Below are 13,668 nucleotides of genomic sequence, written 5' to 3' on the forward strand. Positions count from 1 at the left end.
CCCATTAAGCTCCTTGAGCTCAAGCTTGACTTTGTCATGGTCTGCACCTCTTCTTTGGTCCCGTCGACCATTAGAGGGTATGCCCTAATGTGATCTTCAAGTGCAGTAGGCATTTGAGGATGTTTGTGGAGAGACATGTCTTCAACATCATACCTATCAAACATAGGTTGTCATAGCAAGACTCCGTAGTGTGGCCACTCCTGTCACTCCTGTCCCTGTCATCTCTGTGAGCTCTTGGTGGGTATAGTGCTCCTTCAGTCTCATCCCTGTTTCTGTGAGGACTATTGGGTTCTTGTTGATGGGGTATCTAAATTTTGGGAATTGATTCTTGGGGGTGGGGAAGGAGTGTGCAAGTCCTGTTTTGGAAATTTCAGATTGTGTTGCTAGGAGAAAAGAAGAAGAAGAAGAGAACGATGGATAGGGGGCTGGGGAGTGAGGGGAATGCAGAGGAGGCATTGGGAAAGCGAAGGGACCTAACTGTGGGTTTCTAGGGGAGGGGAAGAGGGGCTGCGATGGGGATGGGGGGTGGGAATACCGAGAACTAGGGTTCGGTAAATGGGGGATGGTGCCACGAGGTTTTGGGAGAAGGGAAGGGCTAGACAAGGGTTGTGGGAATGGAATGGGGGTAGGGGAAGGGGCTAGGATCACACTTACTTGTTTTTCCTTTTTTTGGGGGTGGGGGGGCGCTGTTGACTGAAGACTGAGTTGAAGAGGACTCTAGGGCTGCCTCAGGCTTGAAGATGTAGAAGAAAGCTGCTATTGCAGAAAACTCTCTTAATCTGTCAAACCCTGGTCATGGGCTAGGTTCCCATGACTCCAAGTCTCTGATTCTTTTATATTAATTCTTCAACTGATTTGATAATAATGAGGTGGGGGCTTTCTATAGCCTTACATTTGAGGGAAACAGACTAAAGCACAATCTAGGAAACTCAATTGGACTTAAACTAGGGAATCTACTTTGTATTGGGCTTCCTTTTACAACCCAACAACTTGACAAAACAAATTAGAACGGAGTCTTCTAGAGATCTCCTAATTAAAAGTAACATGCAAAAATAAATAACCAATTTCCAGAAGGAATCTACTTGAAAATTGTATTCCAACTGGGACTCCTAGTTAGACAAGGACTCTAAACCACTATCCAATTGAAATACATAAAGTAGAAATATGGTCCTAAAAATATTCTAAAAGTTGCTGGACCCTTTTGGTGTTAAAGGGGGAGGGAAATGACCAAATTTGCCCTTTCAAGGATTCAGCCAGTTCCATGGTGCACCAATTCAGCCTGGTTTTTGGTCTAAGTTTTGATAGGCCTACTTACATCAAAGACACAAGGTGGAAGAGTAAACAATGAGGTGTTAGGTTGTAGGGCTGAAAAGGGCAGTTGATCATTTAACATAGATGAGGGCATATAATTAATAAGAAAGCACACAGTCAGAATAGCATTAAATTTTTTTAGGGACATCCGTATGCAATATAATAGATCTTGTAATATCCAGAAGATGCTTGCTTTTGCGTTCAGCTACCCCATTCTGTTGGGTATTATAAGAGTGACTTGTGTGATGAAGAATCCCATTTGAATGACAAAAATATGAAATTTCATTTTGAATACATTCAAGGGCATTATCTAAAAGAAACACTATGATGGAAGCATCAAATTGGGTTTTTATTTGATTGTTTCAGAAACAAATCGTGACTGATTCTTTAACAAAAATACCCTCAAAGCATACTAGAATGGTAATCATCAAAGCTAACAAAGTATGACCACCTAATCTATTTCTGACCCGACAAGTGCCTCAAGTGCCAGATTGAACTAATGAAAAAAGAGGATTGACTAGGCAGGATACCATGAGGTGGAAATGAAGATGTCATGATGTTATCTCAATTCACATGCTTCACATAGCAAGGAGAATATAGACCACCAACTTGGAAACATAAGTTGGAGCTTGGCTAAAGAAGGATGTCCAAGACAAAAGTGCCACTAAAAAGGAGTTCGAGGCATCAACCACAGTAGATGGACCAGCCCCAATTAGTAATATAATTTTGGTTGTTCAAGCCCTCCGCCAATTGTCCCCCTTGTCTGCAGATCCTGAAAAATGCAAAAGGAAAAAAGGTAATGGAACAATCAAGACTTTTAGTTGGTTAGCTAGCTGATAGAAAACCTAACAGAAGTTTAGGAACATAAAGACTGGGAGACATGTTCATGGAGTTAGTAGGAGATACCACACCTTGACCTGTAACTTTAGTAGAGGAGCCAACGGAAAGAATAAGTGGAGAAGAGTTAGTATGACTAGACAAAATAGTATTGAGTCAGAAAACCAGTCATATGGTAGCAAGCACCAGAGTCAACAATCCATAGAGTGAAAGTGGATGTAGTGAAGGCAGAGTTAGCTACATGAGCAACAGTGGAGTTAGATCTTGAGGCAGTGGTGGCTTCAAGCTGTTGGAGATGTTTTAAAAGCATGGGATAGTTATTGCAAGAGACATGAGACCCAGTAGTACATCCTTGATGTAACAGTAGTGTTGTCAAAAGAAACAGAACCATCATTAGCGTCACCAAAACTAGCATTGGCCAACTCATGGGCCTAATCTGGTTTTCCATGTTTTGTCCAGCATGTGTCTACAGCGAGATTAGGCTTTCCATAAAAAGTGCATTAACAAGAAGTCTTATCAAAGGACTGTTCACCTGCTCCAGGCACGATATTGAGATCTCTTGGGAATATTTTTGCCTACTGCTTTTTATTTTGTTAATTTTGTTTCCTACCTATTCTGTGTAGTTCTGTTCATAGTTGAATAATATTGGAGAGTTCACTTCATACAGTTGAACTCTAGAGTTGCACCCTATATATTCTTCTTCATCCTCTCCCTCTTCTTTGTCGTCTCTTCTTGTGTGCTCTATCAGTTGCAGTGTGGATCAGATCTTGATTTCTGAAGATATCTGCGACATAATCTTCTTTGACTTTGTAGAGTTTTCATCTCCTCTTTGAGGGAATAATAAATTGAGCTTTTGACTTTAAGGCTGGCAAGTGGTTGAATTCGATCCAACCTGATAACCCAAACATCGTAAATATATTATTATTCAGCCCTACCCAGTATTCTGACATTAGGCTTAATTTATCATCTAGATTGGAACACGGAGCAGGAATGTTGTATCAGTCCCCAAGTAGTGTAAAGAGTTACATTCTAATTTGCCTTCTGTTGCTTTCTATTTTATTAGATTTTTTATCATGATAAAATGCTTGTTTTAGCTGGAGCATTCTCGATACATCTTGGGATTACAGCCTGTTGGACTGTGGTGCTTTTAATAGGTTCATCAATGCACTTGAAGCAATGGGAGGACCATCTTGGCTTGCCCAGGGTGCAGGGTCAAAGAATATAAGCTCTTGGGATGATCCGCTCCATGCCTTTATAGCTGGTATTCGCCAGATGGGACTTTCATCTTGGAAGCCAAAAGACTGTAATGCTATTGAAAATGAACTCTTTGCATGGCAACAGAAAGGTCTACTTGAAAGAGAAGGTGCATTGTCCTTACTTTGCATTGTATGGATTTTTTCGAAGGTAGGTTATTTCTAGGATGTCTTTTGGTGTCTAAACATGCTTCTCTTCTCTGGTTCTATTTGTCATTGCTCAGGCAGTGAGGATGGGAAAATCATTTGGGCATTGAGGATTAAGGCTACTCTTGATAGAGCACGGAGGTTAACAGAAGAATATTCTGAAGCACTCCTTCAGATTTTTCCTCCAAAAGTTCAGGTTTCTAATCTGTTCCTCCCTTATAGAAGTTTGAATAAGTCCTAATAATGTGCAATCACTTGCTTGAGATGTTTTCTGCATTTAAGATGTGCTGTACTCCAGATTTTCCAAAATTATTATGTATGCTAGACTTCGAGGTTCAATATATAAAACTCCAAGTAATTTTTCAATTTTAGCGGGGCCTATTTTTCTTCTATTATTCTCCTGCAGCATCTCTGATCCAATTAATTTTATCCGTGTTCATTGTACTAGATTCCAAACTATGGCATAATCATAGAATATTTATGTATTAATGAATCCTGGATTTTTTTTGTAAAATATTTCTTTAGATTTAGATTAAGGAATAAAACTTCAGGTTCTGATAAGAGAGTTCTCTGGGCCTTGCAGTTGTTAGGAAAAGGTCTTGGAATTCCAGAGAACACTGTGAGGACGTATACTGAAGCTGAAATTCGTTCGGGGTATGGATTGCTTTCATTCAACTGCATTCACTTGTCAGCTTACCATAAGTCGTCGGTGCAGTTGATTGATCTTTTTTTCTTTACTATACAAATAAATATTGCATCAATGCTTTTTATTCGTTAGATAGCATTCATGTTCTAACTATTTTACTTTGAATTGTCATCCACAGTGTTATTTTTCAGGTCTCAAAATTTTGTACCCTGCTTCTGAAAGCTGTACGAAGTACACTGGGATCTCAAGGTTGGGACGTTGTTGTACCAGGTGCTGCTGTTGGTACTGTTTTACAGGTATTCTCAATTGTGCAGAATAAGAAACACATAAGTATATTACCAATGGGGAAACAAGTTTTTCCACATGGTTTGAATTTTAACATCTAGTTTAGGAAATTTATGTGATTGTAAATAGTTGTATGACAGTATGAGACTGAATGAGATTTAGAATGACTGGTTTCGTTTTTTTTTTTTTTTTTTTTTTTTTTTTTTTCAGATGAGTTTTTTCTTATTCCTTTCTGGTGGGTCCACCGGGGGGGGGGGAGGAACATACATGGCCCTTAATCCTTCGGAAGGTGGACCAAAGATGCAACAAAGAAATATATGCAGTACTGACCCCAAGCTAAAATAGTTAGCGTATTCCTTGGGCTACCCAATAAGGAACTTCTTGTAAGTCTGAAAATAGAGGGTAGAATTGTCCCTCGAGTATTGTTTGTAATAATCCCACATAGGGAATTTTCTTTCTTATTGTACTCTTCCATTATTATTTATAAAGACTGATTGTAACTCTCTAACAGAAGTTAGAAGTTCTCAAACAGTATCAAAGTCACAAATCTTAGCCATAGGATCTGAGAGTTTTTGAGAAACCCAAAAATGCCACTGCTGCTCACCCTCTTCCCTCACAGCCACCACTTCTGCCATAGCACCCCTCTTCCTCCTGGTCCTAAGGACCTTTGCAAGCCAGTGTTAGGTCCCTTGGACTGCCACCACCTGCCGTCGACCTCTGTAACCATACTGCAACGCGTCTAGGGGTATCACCCTACCCCTGCGAACCCTCTCGGGAGCCCGTCTCCTTGAGCCTTCTGCCGCCTTCCATGACCTTGTTTTGAGCTTCTACCTCCCTATATGTCTCTCCACCCTTGATGTTGAGCACTTTTCTCCTACCAAAGGCCTCCATTCATCCATGATAAAATTCCTTCCGTATAAAGCATCTTGATTTTTTTTTTCACATCTGTTATTACCCGAATTACAACAATGTTTGCTGAATTTGGTACTACTGCCTCATCTGGTTTGTCTACTATGAAGGATGCTCCCGTTATTCGTGAAATTGATTTTTCCCGATTCTAGATGAACTCAGTTATGCTTAACAGGACAAATTTTTTTTGATGTTCTCTATTGAAAAAGCCGATTGTGGTAGAATGACTTATTGTGATCAATGTGATCCCAAACCCTCTATTTATAATAAAGTGAAAAGAATGCTATTACATAAATACCCTCACTTGGGTGACAAGAAATGGAAATTTACATGAACACAAACTCTAATAGAATTGAACTCCTAGTAGAACTCAACCAACACTCCCTCTCAAGTTAAGGCATAGATATTAGTCATGCCCAACTTGCCTACAATAGGAAGGAATCTTTTTCTTTTAAACTCTTAGTGAAAACATCTGCCACTTGGTCTTCATACCTCACAAAAGGTATGCAGATAAGCCCTTGTTCCAGCTTTCCTTTGACAAAAAACTTGTCAATTTCAATGTACTTAGTTCAATCATGTAGCACTGGATTATTAACAATACTAATAGCAGCCTTGTTGTCACAATATAACATCATAGGGTTTGGAACTTGGACTCCAATATTTTGTAGCAAGCCTTTCAACCATAGTAGCTCACAAACTCCATGAACCATAGCTCTATATTCAGCTTCGGTACTGGATAAAGCTACCACATTATGTTTCTTACTTCTCCAAGTAACTAGATTACCTCTAACAAAGGTACAGTAACCTGAAATTGATTTCCTGTCTAGAGATCCAGCCCAGTCTGCATCAGTGTATGCTTCTACTCTTAGATTATCAGTGGGTGACAAAAGTATTCATTTTCCAAGAGTTTCCTTTAAATACTGTAGTATTCTGGTAACAGCCTTCATATGAGCTAAATATGGATCATGCATGAATTGGCTCACTATCCCCACGGCATAAGCGATGTTTGCCTAGTGTGGGACAAGTAAATGAGCTTTCCTACTAGCCTTTGGTATCTTCCTTTGTCCACTGGTTCTCCCTTTTTTTTGTTTAAGTTTAGCTCCAACTTCAATAGGGGTATCAATTGCTTTACATCCCCAACATTCCCACTTCTGATAATAAATCTAGGACATACTTCTTTGGGATAGGAATATACCCTTCTTTGATCGAGCCACCTCAATCACTAAGAAGTCTGTAACTTCCCTAGATCTTTAATCTCAAACTCTCTGCCAAGAAATTCCTTTAACCTTCGAATTTCTTCACCATCATTCCCTGTGATGACAATATCGTCTACATAAACAATGAGAAGTGTGATGTTAGTACCTAACTTCTTGACAAATAGTGTATGATCAACATCACTTTGCTTGTACCCAATAGAAGTCATTGCCTTTAGGAGGCGTCCAAACATGCATCTAGGAGACTGTTTTAACCCATAACTTAACCTCTTCAACCAACAAACTTTCCCTGTAGTATTGTCATCGGAGAAACCATGTGGGATTTCCATATAGACTTCTTCCTCTAAGTCCCCATGTAAGAAGGCATTCTTTATGTCTAGTTGGTGCAAGTTTCAATCTTTGTTTATAGCTACAGACAATAGAACTCGACAAGTGTTTAGTTTTGCAACAGGGGCAAAAGTCTCATTATAATCAATCCAATAGGTCTGGGTAAACCCCTTTGTAACTAGTATAGCCTTCAACTTGTTGACTGATCCATCCATATTTTGTTTAACCACAGACATCCATTTGCAGCCCAGTAGTTTTTTCCTGGAGGAAGTGTAACCATCCCGCATTTCTTCTACCATAACTGCCTTCCATCTCTTATTAGCATAGGCTTCCTGCCAACTTTTAGGAACAAATATAGATGATAGAGAGGATATAAAAGCTCGGTAAGAGTTAGACAAAGAGTCATAAGAGACATTTTGTCACACTCCACCTAGCCGGATCTAGTCATATCCGAATACCCGTGGGGGTTATACACCGCAAGATCTAGATTCAGTGACAAATCCATACTAGACATGATATAGCATAATTAAATGGACAAGAATAAATAAAGTTCAAGTAATAAATTATCAAATCTGAAATAATGATTACAATTATCCATTACTTCAAATCAAAACTAAACATCAGAGTCTTAGAAGAGAAAGAATATCTGCAGCGGAAAAACTCAAGAGTCAGAAAGAAAATACCCTCGCCTTTTCCAAAAGAAATCAACGTATATATCTAAAAAGAGACATGAAAGAAACTAAAGATTTCCTAAGGACATCAAGGTTTCTATCACTAAAAGTCGGCTCCGTACGAGCAGTCAAGGCACGAACACGTAGCTTTATGAGCTTCCACCTCCTCCTCAATTGTGCCCTCCTGGAAGCTTCCTTGCGACGAATCCTCCACTTGGAAGGGGGCCGCATAATCTGTAGAAAAGTCTAAGAAACACACACAAAATAACGGAATGAGTTCACAGAACTCAGTGAGGTTAACTAACATCCATGTCAATACATTCATCCAATTTCCACATCATAATTCATAAGATAACCATGTAATTTATAATATAATTAAACAAATGCATGATGATGATATGATATGATGTTCCTAACTCTATCATGTAGTCTCTAAAGTGGACATGCATTAAGTCATACACCAGTCTCCTCTGGGCGGTCTCAGTCACTCTTCCCTCACGGCACCAAAGCACATCTGTTGGGTTCTCTGCGGTTGTTGGGTCAAGTCACATCAATCTGTGGCTAGGGTATAAGTCACCACTCTCTTACATCACCGTTTGGCATGAGAACTGGCGCGTGTCAAGGATTACTCTAAGCCCAATGCAAAGTCATACGATCTCGTATTACATATGGTCTAGATACTTTCCCTATGGCACCAACCAACTCGGTTCAGTATCTTTTCCCACCTAGAGTCAACTTATCCTATGGCACCAACCAACTCGGACTATATTGACCCCTAACCCTATGGTCATCCACATATAATGGAGATGATGCTCTCGATCTCCTCTCACGGGTTGGTTAACGGTCTTGAGCGCCCATGAGCCATTATCTATTATATGCAACCCTACCATCTCATGATGGCAGTGGGCCTGCTTGATGCTTATATGACCCAGCTAGTCAGCCACTGACATCACAGGTTAACCGGTTTTGATACCCTTACCGGAAGGGTATTAGTACTTATGAGGTTACCTAGCCAAACACTTCTAGACATGCCCTAGGTATGTCAACCGGTAATCAAGGAAAGCGCTAAGGGCACCATAGGAATGAGTCCCATACCGCCTCCTCTGGGTGTCCTATGCCGAAATGCCAAAAGGACATTCCCCATTCCCCAATCACAACCTAAGCAATCACATAAGGTCACTAGAGCAATGGGCAAACCCACAACCCTAGTAGGAAATACAAAGTAAAGAGAATAATATCGTTCCTCCTCTTTCATCTCATACATTGTCATACCATATTCATATCAATAATATAGGATTCAATAGCAAATAGAAATACTCAAAACAATAAATCTTACATTCCATTCGTGCAAAGTCACACACAAGCATATCATGATAAATAGAAATTACAACAATTTATATTAATAAAAGAAATTAAAATAACAACAATTAATTAAGTATAACATGGTTAGTTATTCCTCACCTTTTACTTTATTCTTTTCTCCAAAGTCCAAGAATTCACTCCCACAAGTTTGGTGACTAAAGATAAATAAACCTATTCATGCAAGAGGATTAATCATCACAAATTAGAGTCTATTTGGATTTCAAAATAGATCCCAAAGTCTTCCCACGAAAACAGAATCCTGACCACTAGTTTAAAAAAAATAGTTCTCAACCTCACCAGTGAATGGTCTTTAATTCGCCACCGATTTGAAGTCTAATCGGAGCAAAACTTTGGGAAAGTCTAATTGGAAGTAAAAGGATCTTACGGGTACCTTCAATTTGATCCAATTTAATCTAGATCAAAAAGTCCCAAATTTGCTCTCCTAAATCACCCGTGGGTGACTCGGAGAGTCAAAATGCATTAACCTTAGCAAGGGATCGCACCAATAATTTTTATACGAGAAAGGGACATTAAAACAAGGATTGAGGAATGAGCAATGAGCAATGAACCTAACATGCTGCCCTTCAAGATCCCAAAAAAGGAAAGGAGAGAAAATACTCACAAAACTGTGACTAAGAAGGATTAAAGAAATCTAACCTTTCCTAGTGTTTTTGCTAAGATTTGAATCATAAAACGCCTTAGGAAGGATGGGAACCACTCTTCTTCTTGGTTTCTCCTCTTCCCGCAGCCTCAACCTTGTTCTAGCATAAAGAAATGCGATTACGGGTGAGTTAAAACATAAAATAAGGCTTAAAAACCCAGAATTTCGTTTTTGCCCTTAAACAGAAAATGGGGTGGGGGGTTGGTTCATCCAACCAGCCAACTGAAAGGTCCATGGTTGGATCCCCAAACGGACTCCGAATTCGGTGATTTTTGGCTTATTGGAAAGGTATTTCAACGATCTTTGATTTGATACCTTGTTTGCGTCAATTGGATTCTCCATCGCCGATCTATAGACGTTCCAATATCACCCTTTTTACACCATTGTGATAATCTTCTCTCATCACTTAAACTTTAGGAGAGTTGTTGAGTCATCACAAGGGTCATCCACCAACATTTGTTCCATTTCCAATCCTTCGGGCTCGACTTGAATGGCTCACAGTTATCGCCAACTTGAGGCCCGGGTTCTCGGTCTTGAAACCATGGGTTATAGGGGTAGAAATTCAGGGGATTTCACATATTTAGCTATGAGATGCTGAGTACAAGATTTGACTCTTTTTTTAATAGCAATAGGAAGATTAGAAGAAGATACCTCAAGGGAAATAGTAGAATCTGATTCTGGAGTAAGAGATTGAAGTGGTAACGTGTCACCTTTCTCCACTTGCTTTAGCCGGTTGTAATTCTTCCTCTGATAAGTCTGCACCTCCTTATTCTAGTCAATCTTGTTTTGAATACCTCAATAGTATGCCTCACAGGAGTGGTCGCCCCTTGACTAGGTTCTTTACATGGTTCAAAAAATGGAGGGGGGAATTAGAGTCCTCAGGTATACTGGTTGAAGTCTCCTCTTGGTCAGGAAACACTTTTTAAACTCCTAAGTTGTGTTGTGGTGGTGGAGAAAGGTATAGAGTTGGAAATAACACCTCTCCTCTAGTACTCTCTCCTTGGAGAGGTGTATAGTAAGGGCAAGACTCATTAAAAATGACATCCATGGAGACAATGGTTTTCCTGGAAAGAGGATGATAGCATTTGTAACCTTTCTGAGTAGCAGAATACCCTAGAAAATGCAGTGTAGGCCACGGGGAGCCAGCTTACTTTGATTGGGTGTGATTCTGGCATAACAAACACATCCAAAAACCTTTGGGGGAATAATAAAAGAAGTGGTTCCCTGGAGAAGCTCATTAGGACATTTAAAACCAAGTATCTTATTGGGCATCCTATTCATAAGGTAAGATGCAGTGAGTGTAGCATCACTTAAGTAATGGTCAGGGACATTCATAGCAATCATAAATGAACGAGCTATCTCTAAAAGCTGCCAATTCTTCCTTTCGGCAACCCCATTTTGAACAACGGTATCAACACAACTAGTTTGGTGTATTATGCCAGAGTCAGAGAGATATCGTTGAAATTCACCACCAATATACTTTGTATCGTTGTCACTGCGAAGGATCTTCACAGTGGCATTGATCTGAGTCTTAATCATATTATGAAAGTCACGAACCTCATTTTTTTGTCTTAAAAGATAAACCCATGTAGAACGAGAGTGACAATCAATAAAAGTAACAAAATACCTATGGCTAGTAATAAACACATGTCAGCAAATGCCCCACACATCAGTATGAATGAGTCCAAAAGGAATAGATTTCTATTATGAAGAGAAGGTAAATAAGTAGAACGAGTTTGCTTCGCAAAATTGCAAGCTTCACAAAAAAATCATCATTTTTATAAGAAGAAACTAAATCGGGAAATACTTTCTTAAGAGTTTCTGAGGGGGGGTGACTTAGCTTACGGTGCCACTGTTGAAGGTCTAATATTTCCGAATGGACTTGATTAGGAGATGCAGTCAGAGCAGAAGTAGATCCTCTAATTGGCTCCAATAGATAAAGTCTATTGTCTAGTTTATCACGTCCAATCTCCTTCCCCGGTACTAGATCCTGGAAGACACAGTAAGATGGGGAAAAAGTCACTTTACAATTCAAGTCATGTGTAAGACTACTAATATAGAGCAAGTTAGTAGAGAAAGAGGGAACGTGTAAAACTTTAAACAGAGAAAATGATGGACAATTCTGGATGGTCCATTTTCCAGCAATGGAAGAATATGAGCCATCAACAATTCGAACTTTATCTTTTCAGGAAGTTGGAGCATAATGTAAGAAAAAAGAGGATGAACCTGCCATATGATATGTGGCTCTTGTATCAATGATCCAAGGAGCAGAAACTGAAGAAACATAGTAGCCTATAAAAGTTTTACCTGTATTAATGATCCCTTTTTTTGTGCTCTTTTTTGCTTAAAATCAGCAGGCTTCCCATGGAGCTTCCAACAATTGGCCTTAGTATGATATAGTTTGTGATAGTGCTCACATTTGACAATCTCCTTAGCCAAATCAGATTTAGTGCTAACAGACTGTAAGGCTGGTTTCTCCACGATTGGAGTATGAAGCATGGCTAATCGATGGCTTTCGTCACACTAAACAAGAGCATAAGACTATCCTAGTGTAGGAAAGGGAGAACGACTTAATACTTGCACTCTGATCTGATTGTACTCCACATTCAAACCTGCCAAGAAGTCATATACCCAAATCTTATCAATGTGCTTCCTATAATTAGTCACATCATCTGGGTTAGGGGGTGATAATCCCCATAATGATCCAACTCCTGCCAAAGAGATCGTAACGTTGCATAATATTGGGCCACAGTCAGTTCCTTTTGGGTAGTCTCATGAAGCTTCTTTTGTAGCTCATAAACCTATGCATCATTCCCCAACTGTCCATATGTTTTAGTAGCTTTCTAGATTTGGCTTCAGTATCAAGTAATAGGTAACCCTAGGCAATGTTTGGATGCATGGATTCAAAAGGAATGACATAATAAGAGAGTCATTTGATATCCATTTATCCTATGAGACACCTGTGGTAGTAGGTTTGATAGTGGTCCCGTAATGTGTCCAACTAGTCTTCTTCTGACAATAGTTAGGTAAGCAGATCAAGACCAGATCAAATAATTTGTGCCATCAAATCTTACTGAAAGAGGATGAAGAGTGGGGTAATGTTCGGATCTAGTGGGAGCAGTAGTACCATCAGTGGTTGCCATGTTGAAAGAATTGTCTACAGTTCTTCAGTCTTCAACCCTTCAAAGTAACTGAAATGTTGTAGAATGCAACAGCCAAACCACCCAAATAAATGATAGGATTCAAAAAATGCCCCTGAAAAACTGAGAAATTACAATAGGTCCCTACAAATATACAAAATTACACATAAGTCCCTGAAAACGATGTAAATTTGCAAATAGGTCCCTTAAAATGTAAAATTACGCATAAGTCCCTGAATCTATGATAATTTACCAATAGGTACCTAAAAGAATGCAAATTTACAAACTAAGCCCCTCAATCATCGATTTTTTTTGTTTTTCCTGGCCTACGGTAAATTCGATCGATAGAAGAAGCCCCAAGTCTAATGGAACTCTACAACGGAAACTGAGAGAAAATTTAGAGGTAAACTCACTGTTTGCAGGAAGCAGCGGCGGTAGCAGCTTCTTTTGCTTTTGTTTTCTCTCCCTTTTCTTTCTTCTCTCGATGGCGCAGGAAGCAGTGGCGGTAGCGTGGTTCTTCTTCTCTTCTTCTTTCCCCCTTTTTTTTTTCTTGTTCTTGCAGTGGCAGATTGCAGTCAGAACTGAAGAATGATAGTGCAGGGTTTGCGATGGGTTTTTTGGAAAGAATCAGAAAATTGCGATTGGTTTGAAAAAAATCAGAGAATTGCGATGGGTTTGAAAAAAAATTCAGAAGAAGGTCCTAATCGAACTTAGGTTTTGATGCCATGTTGAAGCCGATTGTGGTAGAAGGGCTTGTTGTGATCAGTGTGATCTCAAGCCTTCTCTTGATAATAAAGTGGAAAGAACACTATTACATAAATACCCTTACTTGGGTAACAAGAACTAGAGATTTACATGAACACAAACTCTAATAGAATTGAGCTCCTAGTAGAACTCAACCAACA

The 13,668-nt window shown here is 39.4% G+C and overlaps 1 protein-coding gene across 2 annotated transcripts in view; it reads left to right on the forward strand.

Annotated features, from left to right (window-relative positions):
- The window catches only part of LOC149022138 (phosphoglucan, water dikinase, chloroplastic-like), a 58,719-nt gene that overhangs the window by 26,752 nt on the left and 18,299 nt on the right, over positions 1–13,668 (forward strand). For both annotated transcript variants that reach the window (XM_089150310.1, XM_089150309.1), the window contains exons 10-13: positions 3,303–3,511; positions 3,626–3,744; positions 4,132–4,202; positions 4,373–4,490. In XM_089150310.1, coding sequence (XP_089006436.1) covers positions 3,303–3,511; positions 3,626–3,744; positions 4,132–4,202; positions 4,373–4,490 — 517 coding nt within the window. The remainder of the gene's footprint in view (positions 1–3,302; positions 3,512–3,625; positions 3,745–4,131; positions 4,203–4,372; positions 4,491–13,668) is intronic.

This window comes from Hakea prostrata, chromosome 3 (genome assembly GCF_041222555.1).
Source record: "Hakea prostrata isolate BN-2017 chromosome 3, UWA_Hpros_2, whole genome shotgun sequence".
Lineage (NCBI taxonomy): Eukaryota > Viridiplantae > Streptophyta > Magnoliopsida > Proteales > Proteaceae > Hakea > Hakea prostrata.